The sequence below is a fragment of the Rhinolophus ferrumequinum genome, chromosome 23 (assembly GCF_004115265.2).
Source record: "Rhinolophus ferrumequinum isolate MPI-CBG mRhiFer1 chromosome 23, mRhiFer1_v1.p, whole genome shotgun sequence".
NCBI lineage: Eukaryota > Metazoa > Chordata > Mammalia > Chiroptera > Rhinolophidae > Rhinolophus > Rhinolophus ferrumequinum.
Window position 1 is genome coordinate 11,789,606 of NC_046306.1, and position 15,957 is coordinate 11,805,562.

The following is a 15,957-nucleotide window of genomic DNA, read 5'->3' on the forward strand; positions in this document are numbered from 1 at the left end:
CGCCCCTGTCTCCAGCTTCGCGGGGCAGATAACTCCCCGTGTACGCGTCGTTCGGTGACGGGGTCCTGCGTGAAGGATGTGCAGTACAGGTGAGAGCCGAGTTTCGAGGGTTGCTGTGCCAGGCTTGGGGTAGGTTTGCCCACACCTGGTGGAAGCAAAAACTTGCGCAAACCCCACGCGGGCTGACTCTGTAGCCCTTGTTCGGCATTTGCCCCTAGAGAAAGCCCAGTGGCAGAGTAGCTTGGGTGCGGACCTGCAGGTTCCACGAGGAGGATAAGGGCATGGGTTTTGGGTCAGAATAAAGGGCGCTGAGAAAAAAGGCATCCAAATGCTAAAGAACTGTTTCCAGAAGCACCTCGAATTTGCATGGGCCGTGACCAGCCATTCATTAGCTAGTCAAAATCCACAACACCAGCGGGGATGAGGATGAATTCTAGTCTACGGCCATACCGCCCTGAACGCGCCCGATCTCGGGAGAATGAATTCTTGCAACATCCATTATATGCCAGCAGGCAAAGGGCAGGTGGTGGGTCTGCAGTATAGCAGGCTGATTTACGAATCCGACTTTTAACTAAGGAGTTCAAATTCTAGCTCTGCCAGAGTCTCCCCATAGGCAAAATGATGAGCCTGTAAGACTCAGTGTCTACATCTGTAAACTGAAGTTATTCCTAAAACCTGCCTCAAGGTTGTTCTGAGGATGGGATGCGATAGCACCTGTAAAGCCCTCAGCACAGGTCCTGACGTTCACTTTGCACCTGGGAAATGTTAACTGCCTTTCTCACTGTTCTTTTCATTAAGTATATTTGTTCTCAAAGACTCCCTGTTAAGTTGGTATTAACAATCCCGTTTTAACCAAGACTCTGGAGGTGAAGTCTCAGCGCCAGTGATTGAAGGAGCTGGGCACAAACCTCTCAGGTTTATTCCCAAGCCCCACGTAGGGTTTTTGCCCAGTACTAGGCAGAGTGGCACATCCCTTAGAGCCACGAGGAAGAACCTGGAGTGTGCAGGACTGAGTCTTCCTTACAGGCTCTTAGAGATTTCTTGGTATCTGTTCAGAACCCTCAGGTTACTGCAGAAGTGAGGCTTCCAGACTCTTCCTTCCTTGTCCATCTGCCCTGTGCCCTCAGCAGTTTACAGACTCCCAAGCCGGATTTTCTGGCAGTGGTTCTCAAGCATGCATCAGAATCACTTGGAGGGCTTCTTAAAATCGAACAGCTGGCTGGGCCCACTCCCAGAGGTTCTGTTCTGACTCAGTGGGTCTGGGGAGGGGCCTGAGAATTTACATTTCTGTCAAGTTCCCGGGTGACGCTGCTGCTGGTTTGAGTACCATACTGTGAAAACTACTGTGGTAGAGGATGGTGAATTCCAAGAGACAGTTGGGACCTGGGCCAAAGATTCCAGTTATTTTAATTTACCCCCTCCAGCCTGGTGCAATTTCCCTGGGTCACACAGCTCTTGTGAGGAAAGAAGATGGGCACACCTGGGAGGGCCCCACCACAGCTGCAGGGCAGAGATCTGAGAAACAAGCAGGTTCTATATTTGCTCGCTCAGAGGCAGTTTCTGGCCCTTCTGCCCTGAGTAACATCACCACATCAGAGATTGTCAAGAACCGTCAGTCAGTGGAGGGACAACTTTCAGAAGAGAGATGTTAGCTTGGTTGAGAGTGGTGGGCAAGAGGCAGGCTTCGTGGGAAGAGGAAATCCTATGGACAGTTGATGGCCTGGGAGGAAGGCCAGGGAAACACTAGCTCCACTCTTTCTGGAAACTTCTCTCCCCACTCTTCATTTTCTAGTCCCTTTTCCTGGATTCTGCACCGCCCTTAAACCACGCCCATCACCACATTTGGTACTTAGGGATATGCTTCCCACCCCCCATTCCTGCCTTTATTGGAGTGTAGGAAGGGTTTTGAGGGGTTACAGAATACTGCCTCTTTTTAAAAGTGAACAATATGGGACCTGAGGGAGTAATCAGCATAGAGTTAAGTACAAAGTTTCTGGAGCCCACCTGCCAGGATTCAAACAAAGCCCAGCTCTACCATATTACTTTAACTTTCTTCCCCTCAATTTCTTCATCTATAAAATGGGTGTAATAATAGTACCTACATCTTGCTTTATTTTAAGGAATAAATGAAGTGATATATGTAAAGTACTTAGAACAATGGCTGTTATATAGTAAGCACTATACAAGTGTCAGTATCACTAATGTTATTATACTTGGATTATTATTATCTAGTTTACATTAATCATTAATGGCAGAACCAAAAGGAGCACCAAGGCCCCCTACTCTCAAATCACTGTTCTGGCCACCATGTCTCAGTTAAGTCAAAACAAGTTTCTTAATAAAAAGTCCCTAGAGACACTTCAACTGAAGGATAACAAATCCATTGTAAAAAAATGCAAACTTCCTTAAAACACACCATCCCATTGTTAGAGGTTCCTATTCTTTAACCTCAAGGAGTTAAAAATATAAATAAAAAATAAACAAATCCTATCAGGTTTTTGTTGTTGCATGATTTTTACATTTTCTTAACGAAAATATTCAAAATATACAAAAGTAAATAATGACTCCTGTATATTTGTCGCAGCTTCAGCAATTTTCAACATACGGACCATTTATTTCATCTGTGCTCCCCCCACCCCCTAACACACACACACACACACACACACACACACACATATACACTTTCCCACTTCCACCTTCCTCTACTGGATTAAAGTAAACCCGAGACATCAAAATATTCAGAATATAATATGTTTAATAATGGATTGAAGGCATGGCATGTTGTCCTTGCTATACTCTGATTTGTTTAACCAAGTCTTCCTTAGCTGGATTCTGTCTTGTTTTATATTTGTCTGCTATTAACTCTAAGGAGGCTATACATTGTAAGAAGCCAATAAGAAAAAAATATTTACTTTCCCCAAAGAAAAACCTGCTTCTCTTAGCTCCCCATGGTTATACGAGGGTTACAAGAGTCCCCTCAGCATACCTGCCCTTTTCGAAGGGTCTCCCATCTTGTGGCCATTTGTCAGCTGGTATGTATGGATTTCTAGGTGCTTTCAGGACCTTCCAGGTAGATCCTAGTTCTCACGATGTCTTTGCTCCTTTCCTTTCTCCAGCTCTGCCTTCGCCATTCTCTAAACTTTTCCAGGAGCAGGAGAAAATGAACATATCCCAGGTGAGTTGATATACTTATTACCAATTTTTTTTTCAGTGAAACCTAAGTGTTCTTTTGCATTTTTAGTAACCATGCTTTCTTGTCAATTGTTTTTCTTCATTTTTTTCATTTCCTGATTTTTTTTCCTGCATTATCATCTTACTTCCCTTTTCCCTCTTCCAGTGGTTGTGAAGGTCTGTGTAGTCTTTTTCCTCTATTATTGATTACCTTTGATATATTTAACACAGAGGTAAACATTTTTCTATCAGCATCAGGAATTGGGTTTTTTACAATTTTTTTTAATTAGTTTCAGGTGCACAAAACAAAGTACTACTTAGACTTTTATCATTAGGAATTGTTTTTATAGTGTCATCTAAATAAGATATATGCCTTCCTCATCTCCGTTTTTGTGGAAATCAACTAACGCTTTTCTTTTTCATTTTCTTTTTACATAATAAACTTTATTTCAGGAATTCTTTGTTAACAACTGCATCACACTTTCTAGCTACTTGGACAATAACTATTGAAATTTCAGCATACATTGTCTTATTATTTTTGCTGTCCCAAGTTTGAAGATAAAGTGACAAAATAATAATAGTTGGGCGGTTATAATATACCTACAATTTCCAGCTGCTTTTACATTCCAGTCACTGTTAAATTCTTTACCTGGATGTAATAACTCCAGTATACTTGTCACAGCTTCAACAATTTTCAACATATGGACCATTTCATTTTGTCTGTACTTCCCCCTGCCCCAATGGGAGACCCCAAACCCAAGTCCACCCATTGTTGGTTGTAAGTTATCGTCTGCTGTGTCCCAACTTGCCCAAGAACTTGGAATGGGAGACATTTTAGACATAAGGTTGCCAGATAAGACACAGGGCATGTAAGACGAACTATATCTTGATGGGACATACTTATAATAAAAACTTACTCGTTGTTTATCTGAAGTTCACATTTAACTGGGTGCCCTGTATTTTGTATTCACTGAATCTGGCAACCCTCCTTAGGTAGAAAGAGGGTTGGAAGTACCCTGTACGGACCATTAGGACTGGCAGTCCTAGCTCGTCCCGAGGGCCAGACCTTCTCTATCATCTGTGGCTGATTGTATTACCCATTCCAGTGGCCTGTGGTTGAACTGGCGTGGCCTGCTGTAGCTTTACTATCAGCTCCTCTTCCAAAGTTCAGGAATTCTCACGCTTGCTTCCCACAATATGTAGCTTTGTCAAGAAATGTAAAACTTTGCCTACCTACCCTTTATAAATAACTTTGAAAGAAAGTGTTTCCTGTTGAGTTAGCCCCATGTCTGTAAATCACCCACTTGCAGCCCTTCTCTGGTTTTATGAGGAACCAGTTCTTCAGCGCTCCTTTGTTTGTCCACCACGATTTCCATATGTCATGTCTTCTTTCTCAGATTCTGCTGAGTTTTAATAGAGGCCTCTGGAATATTTCACGGCATGGCTGTGATTGTGTGCCGTCTGAATCTGGGTATCTGAAAGTGCCTTTACTCTGCCCCGTTACATGAGTGATTGACTGGTTATAGGATTTTGCTTTGAGATCCTTTTCCTTCAGAGTATTATGAGAAAAGATCATCTCTATTATCTCCTGACATTTGGAGAGACTGGGGAAAAGTCGTGTGGCAGTTTGATTCTCATTTTTTCATAAATAACCTGTTTTATTTTTCCTTCTTGCAAGTTTTTCTTTATCCTTAGGTTTCAAATATTTCACGAGGCAGTGTCTGGTTATTTGTTCTTTTCTCAGGCTGCCTACGTGGTAATTGGATGGGTTCTCTTAAAATGAAGACTCTTGTGCTCTGGGATGTTTTCAGTTATTTCTGTGAGTCTTTTCCTTCCCTCTAGCCTCTTTGTTCTTGTCATTCAGAAATCCCATTAGACTCTCAGTGCCTCTCCCGATCGGCTGTCTGGGTTTTGTTACTTTTCTTTCATTTCCATTTTTCTGTTTTTGTTCTATGTGTCGAGAGATTTGCCCATTTATGTAGTCATTTTGTTTTCAGGCCTTCTCTTGAGAGTTTTGCTTATTTGTTTTCATAAGTCGGCAACAAAATTTTTAGTATCTGTGGGTTTTTCCTTTTTTTCTCAACCAGCTCTTCTCACTTTATGGAAGTAAGACGCGTACATCAATTTGGGGACGAAAGTTATTCTCTTCAGTAGCTGGATTCAACTTGTTCTCATGGTCTTCAGTCTATTCGTTTTGGTACTGATCCTTTGGGTTGTTGCTTTTTATTGACATTAAATTTGTTTAACAGCCTTCAAGCCTGTTCTTGAGGCTTATTTTTCAGATTATTGTTTTTCCTCCTCCCTCTGGACCCTCTTCTGTTTTCTGTGTGAACAGAAAGGTAAAAACCTCATTAGACCAATATAGGTAGCTGATGTGTGTTTACTTGGCAGTGCAGAGGTGTTTCCTGGGCAAGCTTTGCCCTTGAATGGATGGACTGACGTGGGTCCTCACATGAATTGTTGGGAGATGTGTACAGACAGGCTTCTCTTTAGGCTGTGCAGAGGGGAGCGAAGCACGAAGGGACCCCTCTTTCTCCTGCCAAAGGGGGCAGTGCCTTACCTAATGGCAGAGAGTGTCAGTTTATTTCCTTAGCATTGCCTTAAAAGAAAAGCTGTGACCATCTCAAGATACTGAGTACAATACGATGGCTACTCTGTTGGGTTGCAGAGTTCACACAGACCCCTGGAGAGAAGTCCCTGTTTTGTTACAGGGACCGTTCTCCTGAGTGTTAATTCTCAGCCAACCCCTGTGGAAGGGGGTACGGGACCCCCTGAGGATACAGCAGTACTTGTGTTACTCGGTGCTCCCACTGTCTCCCCCCCACTCTATGTCTTCCAGAAACTAGTCAGAATTTCTCACTTGCCGACTCTTGCCTAGTGCTCCACTGCTCTGATAAACTTGTTAGTGTTTGCATGTCTCTCCCTGCTCTAGTTTTGGAAGCAAAGGAGCTAAATGTGTGTGCCCAGTCCATTGTGTCGCGTTACGAGTCACTTATTCTGGAAATTGTCACCACCAGTGACTTTTGAGCCTCCTTTTCATTTGTTTGACAGCTGCTCATTGAGCACCACTGGGGATCAGGACTGTTCTAGATGCTGCAGGCACAGCTGCTAACTTCCAGTTCTGGGTCCCTGTTGATCACCAGGGCCTACTGTCCTTCCGCTGCTGTCCCTCCGGTTCTGTCCTTGGTCTCCATGATCTTTGTGAACAAGTTCCCTATTTAGATGGCTTCAGCTACCACTGAAATACTCCTGATTTCCAAGTGTATCCTAATCCGAGAGCTGTCCTCTGAGTTCCAAGATACTGTAACCAGCTGTCACCAGGACGTCTCCACCTGTAGGCGTCACGATGCCTTAAGTATAGCGTGTTTGAGATTCAGCTCTCTCCTGCACACCCTATTCCTTCTCCTGTTCTGTCAGTCTCAGAATATGGCACCAGGATTGGCCCAGCTGCGCTTGCAGATAACCTGGTGGTAATGCTCCATTTTCCCTTCATTTCGTACCCAGTTGCTGATTAATTCCACTTACAATGAGCTCCCACTTCTAAATCCTTTTGCTACTACATTAAAATAGGTGGTCATCTCTTATAAGTCTATGACTTTCCTCTCGGACTTGCCTTGCAAACAGCTTTCTCAGCCGCAACACCATCGATATTTGGGGCCAGATAATTCTTGGTTGTAGAGGCTGTCCTGTACATTGTGGGATGGTGAGCTGCGTCTCTGGACTCACCAGCACCCTCTGGACTCACTACCAGTGGCACCCTTTCCTCGCTTGTGACAACCCAAAATGTCTCCAGACATTGCCACATGCCCCCTGGCAGGCAGAATCATGTTTGATTGAGAACCACGGCTTTCAAGCACTCTCCACTCTGCTTCTGGAGCATTACTTTCGAAATATAAAGCTGATCATGTCCCTTACTTATAGGTCCCCAGTGTCCTCAGAAGTAATCTCCAAAGTAGGGGTGTCCACCCCAGACAACTGCATAATCAAGTAATGTATGGTATGTAAAGAAAGGATTAGAATGCCCTTTTTTATGTTTCTTTTGTATCTAAAAAAATAAGAATGTTAAGCTTTACTCTTGGTGTCTGGCTGAAGAGTCATATACAGTAGTGTAATTTCTAAGTAAATACACTGAGGGATACTCAGGAATTCTTACTGATGGGGTGACTAAATATTTGAAGTCCACTAGCCTACAGGAGAAAACTTCTCAGTGTCTGACCACTAAATACCTCTGTTGTTCTTTATCTCATCAAAGCCCCCAACCTTATTCTGTCACACGGTACTACTTGCAATTCCCTTAAATGAATGTGATTTTAATGTTTCTATCCCTTTGCTTATATTGTTGTCCCATGCTCACAGAAAACTCACTGTTGATATGCAATCTAATCTTTATCTCCTCAGTGAAGCATAACCTTGAAAAACAAAGAGATTTAACCCTGCTCCCCTTTGTAACCTTACTCTACTTTGCACACACTTTATTTCATGGCTCCCATAATTCATTATTGCATGTGTATGTCTATGTAAAAAGCCTCCTCGTAGGTCTGTAAACTTAAAAACAGGACCAGTACCTTCATTGCCTTAGCGTCCTCCAAAACTAGAACAGTTGTAGGCATGCAGAGGAACGCAAATTGTTTTATGAATTAATAAATAACTGTAGAGGCCGAGTACTTCTGTTATGGTTTCTGTTTCTCCCGCAAAGTACGACATGCAAGAAGGTCCATAGACAGCCTTTGTAATATTTCCTGGTAAAGTCTTAGCAGTGAACATAGTAGGATTAGTTCCCATACGTATTTCCCATGCGCTTGGTCTTGAGCTCTTTGGATTAAGCAGGATTGGGCTATTGCAGGGGTCGGTGTTGTTTGAGGACATAGCTGTGGATTTCACCCCAAAGGAGTGGGAGCTGCTGGACTCTGCGCAGAGGCACCTGTACAGGGACGTGATGCTGGAGAACTACAGTCACCTGGTATCCCTGGGTAAGCACAGCTTCCCGTGCAACTCGCCACGGCACGCATGTCCCATCTTAGGGAGCAAATCATTGTAGAGTGTCATGAGTTTTAGGCTTGAGATTGTGGCTTCAAAGATTGTTTTGAGGAACTTGAAAGAATGTTGTGTTCTTACCTCCCCAGTGAAAGGGTCTTCTTTGATGAGGGGGCCCCATTGTTGTACAGCTTCTAAAACTCCTCCCTTCTGATTCTTCAAAGGGCCTGAACTCTTAGCAACGTTGCCACAGCCATGTCATTTCTCGTAACAGGGCACTGTGTTACCAAACCTGAGCTGATATTCAAGTTGGAGCAAGGAGAAGAAGCGTGGATCTTAAAGAGCGAACTCCCAAGTCAGCGCCACCCAGGTGAGTTAATGAGATCAGACAGAGGCGGCTGGTGGAAACTGTATCCCAAGTGCCCAGTTCAGGGCTTGGGATCTGGGAAATGGGTTTCAGAAATCTCTCTTTGAGGCTCAAGGCTTCTCGACATGACTAAAGACAGATGACCTCCATGCCTTAAATAATAACCTCCAAATATATAATTTTTAACTTTCACATATAATTCTTTTGTTTTCTGTGGAACATTTGTAGAGATATTTGCTTGGTTTTTGTAGAATCCAGTTGCAGCTTCCCTCATCCTAGACCTTTATTTCTCTGTTTTTTTCTGTTCAATAATAGCCTTTGTTCACCTTCCCACCAGTACCAAACACTCTGTAGATATGCATTTATTGATACATTATTTTATTCAACAATATTTATTTATTTATTTGGGGAATGGTGTGTTTTTCCAGGACCCATCAGTTCCAAGTCAAGTCATTATTTTTTCAACCTAGTTGTGGAGGGCACAGCTCACTAGCCCATGTGAGAATCGAACTGGCAATGTTGGTGTTATGAGCACTGCACTCTAACCAACTGAGCAAATTGGCCGCCCCCAACAATATTTATTAAGTGTCTGCCATGCACCAGTCACATAATAAGCACAAAGGATACAAAAGCAAAGTCTCTTATCAGTAGATCCAGTTAGCAATTAAATACATACTGTGTCTGGTAGTAATCAGCATTCTGAAAAGCTAAAGTCACGTGAAGAGGAGAGAGACTGACCGGGAGTGATATTTTGGAAGGGAAGTCAGGGAAGGCCTCTTTGAGGAGGTGAACATTTGAACAAAAAATGTCGAATGGAGTTTAGAATGAAGGGGTGGTGTGAGCCATGAGTTATCGGAGACAGCAGGTTCCAAGCCTCTGAGACGGGGGTGGACCTGGTAGAATCAGGGAACAGCATGGAAGTCAGGACCAAAGAGGGTTTCCTGAGGAGAAAGGCGCAAACGATGGCAGAGACTTAGCTGGGGGGAGAACTTTACAGGCCTGGTAAAGACTGAATTCTACTCTCAGTGAGATAGATAGATAAGATAGGAAGTCAAGGACTCCACCCTTAAGCACTACATTCGGAGGTCAGGAAGACACAAGATTCTAGCAAGAGACTGAGAAGAAGGGCCCAGTATGTAGGGACAGAGCCAGGAGACAGTGGTATTCCAGAAGCCACGGGAACGAAGTGTTTCTAGAAGAAAGGAGTGAGTTCCACGATGCAGATGCAAATGTGAAGTTGGCATTGTCCCTCCTTTTCCTGGAAATTATCCAAACGCCACAGGAAAGTAAAAAAAAAAAAAAAAAAAAAAAAAGTCAGCTCTATATTTATTGTAGGTTGAAGGCAGCTGAAATACCAAATGTGAAAACAAAAAGAAACAAAACAAAAAATGGTTGAAAAACTGCTAAAAGAAATGGAAATCTGCCTCAATCATGAAAGTAGAAGTAGAGAGAAAGCACCATATAAACTAGTGCTTAGGAAATAGTCTCAGAACGTATTGCACAGACACTGTTTACTTTCAATATTTACCACAAATGGGACTTAAAATGGTGAAGACATTTTTTTAAATAATGGGAAAGTAGCATTACCCTGAAGGATGCTTAGGTTCTGGATAGAGCTAAGAATGGAACGTGCTAACTCAGTGAAGAACGTGAGACTGTCTTTGGTTGAAAATGCACAAGATGTGGAATTAAATACCCTGGTTTGGTAGGAGCTGACAATACCGTAGACTTGTGGGATGATCATTTGAACGTGCATTGTGAATTTAGGTGTAAGAAACTAGTATAAACATTCAATATCAAATTTTCCTCGCTAGCACATTGACTCTGTTTTATCTGCCACAGAAAAGTCATCAGTTTTTAAGCGTACAGTGGATGTTATTGCATAAAATGAGACTAGCAGAGGATAATAATAATCGCCCATAGCCAAAAATTTTAAAGGCAAAAATTAATAAAGGCTCTAGGACCAAGTTGAATAGCCAGGTGCTTGAGTTCTCATAGAAAGAGAAATCAGAGAAGACGAAACATGATATAAAAGTAGAATTAAAAATTAGGATCGTGACAAGACACAATCAGTTAGTAAAGTAAGTCGGCAGACTCAAAGTGGGACAAGTGGGGTCGTCAGGACAGGTTACTTACTATTGATTAACCTACTAGATCAAATGATAGCACCATCAGTCAGGATATACAGGTGGATTGGATCCTGTTGCGAGCATGGCTTATCCTCTCATGTGTCTTAACATTCATTCTCTTTGGACATTGTTTTTCTGTATCACAGCTATACGGAGAGATGGAGCCAGAGCTATAGGACTGACCATTAGACCGGGGAAATTAATAATTTTATAAATGTAGTTGGGAGTTGGTCTACAGAATGGAAAAGAGGAGGAAGAGGTTGGAAGCGTGTAGACTGTACTAAGGATCCTACTACAGTAATTAAAAAGTACAGGGGAGAGAAGGATAAAGTTCTAGTCTGTAATCTGCCTCCTCACTTAATCTTGCTCTGACACTTCCCTCGATCGCCCTTCCATCTCCCTACTCAGTGTCCCTTATTTTTGCCCCATTCTTTGACTGTCCTCCATCCTTGGATCAGTTGTTTTCTTTACATCCTTTGTTCTCAGTTCAACATTCCTTGTGCTTTATTTCAAACTCTCTACCTATTTTGAGGTCACATTTGTAACAAGCCAAAGCTACTTGTATTAATTTTCAGCTTTCTCTCTATTTTTCTACTGTAGTATGATGGGTTTTTTTTTGTCTTTGTTTTCATGTTACCAAATCAAAAGGGTATAACATACTTGCTTAGGAGTTCTTTCATCCCAGGAGACTGTATCCAAAACCTGAAAATCAACTCAACATAGGGTACTTGTGTACAACCCCATTCCTTAAGAAATGTGTTATGATTTATAACGTATGTTAATTTTTAATATTTCTAGAAGTCCAGAAAGGCAATAACGTGAAAGAGAGGAGCCAAGACAATGAAGATAAACATGCAAGACAAACTTTATTCATCAACAACAAAACATTGATGAAGGAGAGAAGTAAGGCCTTAGGAGAAGCATTTAATATGGCCACAAATCCAGTGCCTTCAAGAAAGATATCCCATAAATGTGACTCATTTGGAACAAGCTTGAAAAGTGTTTCAGAACTAATTATTTGTAATAGAAGCCATGTAATAAAAAAGTGTGGTGATTTCAATGGATGTAGATTCCTTGATACTACGCATGAGAAAATTCATACAGGGGACATGTCCTGTGAAAATGATCAAAAGAAGAAATCCCACTGTCATAATGATGACTTTATTCAACACCAGAAGAATTCAGATTTGCAGCTGCTTCTTGAATATAATAATTGTAGGAAAGCCTTTCATAAAAAAACAGCCTATGTTACATATATGAGAACTCACACAGGAGAGAAACCCTTTGAAGGTAATGATTACAGAAGAGCCTTCATGCAAAAGTTAAAGTTTAATGCTTGTCTGAGAACCCTTAGGGAAAGGAAGTTACATGAATCCAGTAAAAATGGGAAGTCCTCATGCATGAAGTCAAAACATGCACACCAGAGAACTCGCATAGGGGAGAAACACTTTGAGTGTAATGAATTGGGGAAATCCCATAGCAAGAAGTCAAACCTTACTCAACATCAGAGAATGCACACAGGAGGAAAACCTGATGAGTATAATGAAAGTAAAGAAGCCTTGCCGAAGTCATTCCACACTCAAAATGAGAGAACTCACACAGGAGAGAAAATCTGTGACTGTAATAAATGTGGGAAACCCTTCCATGAAAAGTCATGCCTTACTCAATATCAGAAAATTCACACAATAGAAAAACCCAATGAGAGTGAAAAAGCAATAAAGAAGTCACACCTCACTCAAAGTCAGAGAGTTAACACAAGAGAGAAAAGCTCTGAAGGTGGTAAATGTGAGAAAGCTTCCTGCGAGAAGTCAAAACTTGCTCAACATCAGAGAATGCACTTGGGGAAAAGAACAGATGAGTGCAATGAAAAGAGGAGGATCTTAAGTAAGAAGTCACACCTCACTCAAAATCAGCGAGTTCACAAAGGAAAGAACACCTATGACAGTAATAAATGTGGAAAAAGCTTCCATAAGAAAACAGAACTTACTCAACCTCAGAGTACACACACAGGGAAAAAACCCTACGAATGTAACGAATGTGGAAAATCCTTCTTTGTGAAGTCCAACCTCACTGAACATCAGAGAACTCACACAGGAGAAAAACCATATGACTGTAACAAATGTGGAAAATCCTTCTGCCAGAAGTCAGCCCTCACAGTGCATCAGAGAACTCACACAGGAGAGAAACCGTATAAATGTAATGAATGTGGGAAAACCTTTTGCGTGAAGTCAAACCTTACTCAACATCAAAGAACCCACACGGGAGAGAAACCCTATAAATGTAATGAATGCTGGAGATCTTTCTGTGTGAAATCCAACCTTGTTGTGCATCAGAGAACTCATACAGGAGAGAAACCCTACAAATGTGCGGAATGTGGGAAAACTTTCTATGAAAAGTCAGCACTCACAAAACACCAGAGGATTCACACAGGTGAAAAACCCTATGAATGTGATGAATGTAGAAAAACCTTCAGCCAGAGGTCAGCCCTCACCAAACATCAAAGAAAAACACACAAGAAGAAAACTCCCATCAACACTCTCTCCGTGCAGAAGCCTGCATCTCCAAGTCAGACTCTTTGAACATCAGAAAAATTGCAGAGCAGAAACGCTAAGATGTCAACCCTTGTAGGACAGTCTTTATCAATAGGTCATAGCTAATTGGAATTAGCAGATTAATACAGGAGTGAAACCCTATGAATGCTTTGAATGCGTGAAAGCTTTCAACAAGTATTCAAAGATATTGAGGGGGAGTATGTCATTTTAAGGAATATGGATTAAAGTGTTCTTGTAGAAATATTGTTTAACTAGAAGTCATATGTCAGATGTGACACCAAACTTATTACAGAAAAGGTAACAAAATATTTTGTTCTTAATAGAATGTGAAATGTGGAGCTTTTGTAAAAGCATGAATAATTTATGTCATTGACACAACAGTATTAAAGATATATGTGAAAAGTCAGAGGCATACTGGACTACATATAGGTGTGTAGTATATGATTGTGCTATATAACATAAATAATGTGTATGTTGGATTTGCATATGGGAACCCACCACTGTCTCTGCATCTCAACAATAAGTGAAAATTGAGCAATCAACCTGTGGTGCAACAATCCCACTTCTAGACACATACCCTAAAACAATAGTTCTCAAGTGGACATCCTAAAAGGTATTTGAAAATATCGGGATAGTTTGGTTGTCACTATGACTGAGGGTACTACTAGCCTTTAGTAGGTCAGAGGACTAAAAATGCTAAACACCCTGAAACGTGTCAGTGAAAGGACAGGATGAAGAGGCTCATCCAGAATGCCATTTACTCCCTCACAGAAAAACACTGCCCTAGGAAAAATTGCACATCTGTCACCACACATTACAAGAATGTTCATTGCAATGCTTTATGTAATATTTTTTAAAAAACAAAAAGCAACAAATGTCCATTAATGATAGACTAGATAAATAAATGTTGGTATGGTCATACAGTGGGAATAATATATACCAATAAAAAGGAGTGACCTCAGTTAAACACATCAAGATTATATCTTAAAACAATAATGTTGAATTAAAAAATATAGATACCATGTTATTGCAGTTATGTAAAGTTTAAAAACAGAATTCAGCAGTACATTGTTTAGGGTATACATAATAGGTAAAACTACAAAGGAAAACAAGTGGATGATTAACACAAAATCGAGGATAGCAATTACATTTGTGGAAGAAGAAGGGGCTGACATTTAAGGAGAGAGTAAGCTTCATGTTTCTTAAATGAATTATGAGTACATAGGTATTGCTTTTAATGTTTTTCTTTATATATGCATATATATATATACACATGAGCATATATTTCTGTTCATAAACTTTAATTTTCAAGAAACAGGCTTGAAATAATTGCATTTGAATGTTAGCAAAAGTGATGTTTTGGTGTAAGGATCATAGTTAAGATTCCTTTTGTTTCATTTATTTTTCTGTATCTAAAAATCTCTGTAATGACTTTTCAGGTATCTACACCACTTGTCATTTGGGCCTAGCCTTCTTGATTGTATTTTTTCCTTTGTTCCCTAGTAAAATTTCTCCTACATTTTTAAAAAATAATATGAACATTGACTAAAATAGGAAAAGTAAAGAAAGTGAAAAAGAAACAAAATCAAAATACAGCAAACAAATAAAAATGAAAAAATAATCGATTACCACAGATAAAATAAACAAGGTGAATTCACACAACAAAGGCAGAGTTTAATAGTTGGTTAAAAAAAACTAAATCCAACTATGTGTGGTTTGCCCCCCAAAAAAGTGTCTAAAACCAGGTGATAAAGAAAGTTTGAAAGTTAAGGGAGAGGCAAAACTATGTTCGTTTGTTTTAACATTCATCCACTAAAGTGTAACTACATAAGGGTAAGTCCTGTGATTATACATTTAACCCAACTGTGCTCTTAATCATTAGGTTCTTCAGCCTCTTATCAAAAATGATCTTGTAGGGAAATATTCATTGATATGAAAATATGTTCCAGTTATACTTCTTTTCTGTCTTAAACTAATCCTTTTAATCCTTATAATCAGAGAATCCACAGGAATCGGGAAAGGACAGAGAAGGAAAAATGCTTTCAGGCAAGTGTGTCTTTTCGATTGATGGTTCTCCCTTGCTTGTCATCTCTAGGAAGAAACTTTTTAGTATGCCTTGTGTTGACTTTATGTGGAATGATGAGCAGGGCACTGATAATGGGGCAACTTCTAATCTTGACATTGCCTCCAGCCCAATTTTACTAATTTTCAAAATAAAGAAGCAACTTTAGATAATACTATTGTCTTAGTCTGTTTGGGCTGCTGTAACAATACCTTAGATTTATAAACAATAGAACCTTATTTCTCACAGTTCTAGAGGCTGGCAAGTCCAAGATCATGGTGCCAGCATATTTGGTGTCTGCTGAGGACTCACTGCCTGATGCATAGACTGCTGTCTTCTTGCTCCTGGAGAAAGGGGTGAGAGAGACCTCCAGGGTCATTTTTATAGGGCATTAATCCTATTCATGAGGGAATCCACCCACATGACCTAATCATCTCCCAAAGGCCCACCTCCTAATACCATCACATTGAGGGTTCGAATTTGAACATGAATTTTGGAGGGACATTCAGTCCATAACAATTATAATGTTTTTCCGATATTACTCTTCTGAACTTTGTATGTCAGATTACAGGGCAATTGGCATATCATTAAAGGCCAAAGGTGACGATCTGGAAAGAATGAGGGAAAAAGAAAGAAAGCATAGTGTATATCTTTAGAGAGGATTAGAGATTGAATTTTCTCACCTGGACGTGATGACACCCT

The 15,957-nt window shown here is 40.7% G+C and overlaps 1 protein-coding gene across 2 annotated transcripts; it reads left to right on the forward strand.

Annotated features, from left to right (window-relative positions):
* The first annotated feature begins 3,128 nt into the window (after positions 1-3,128).
* On the forward strand, positions 3,129-14,357 carry ZNF334 (zinc finger protein 334). 2 transcript variants are annotated; one of them, XM_033094976.1, is made up of 4 exons: positions 3,129-3,175; positions 8,015-8,141; positions 8,420-8,515; positions 11,440-14,357. In XM_033094976.1, exons 1-4 carry the CDS (start codon positions 3,161-3,163, stop codon positions 13,218-13,220), a joined length of 2,019 nt encoding a protein of 672 aa, XP_032950867.1. In that variant the 5' UTR covers positions 3,129-3,160; the 3' UTR covers positions 13,221-14,357. The 2 variants fall into 2 exon arrangements, with proteins under 2 accessions (XP_032950867.1, XP_032950868.1); XM_033094977.1 differs by lacking the exon at positions 3,129-3,175 and adding an exon at positions 7,116-7,168.
* The last annotated feature ends 1,600 nt before the right edge of the window (positions 14,358-15,957 follow it).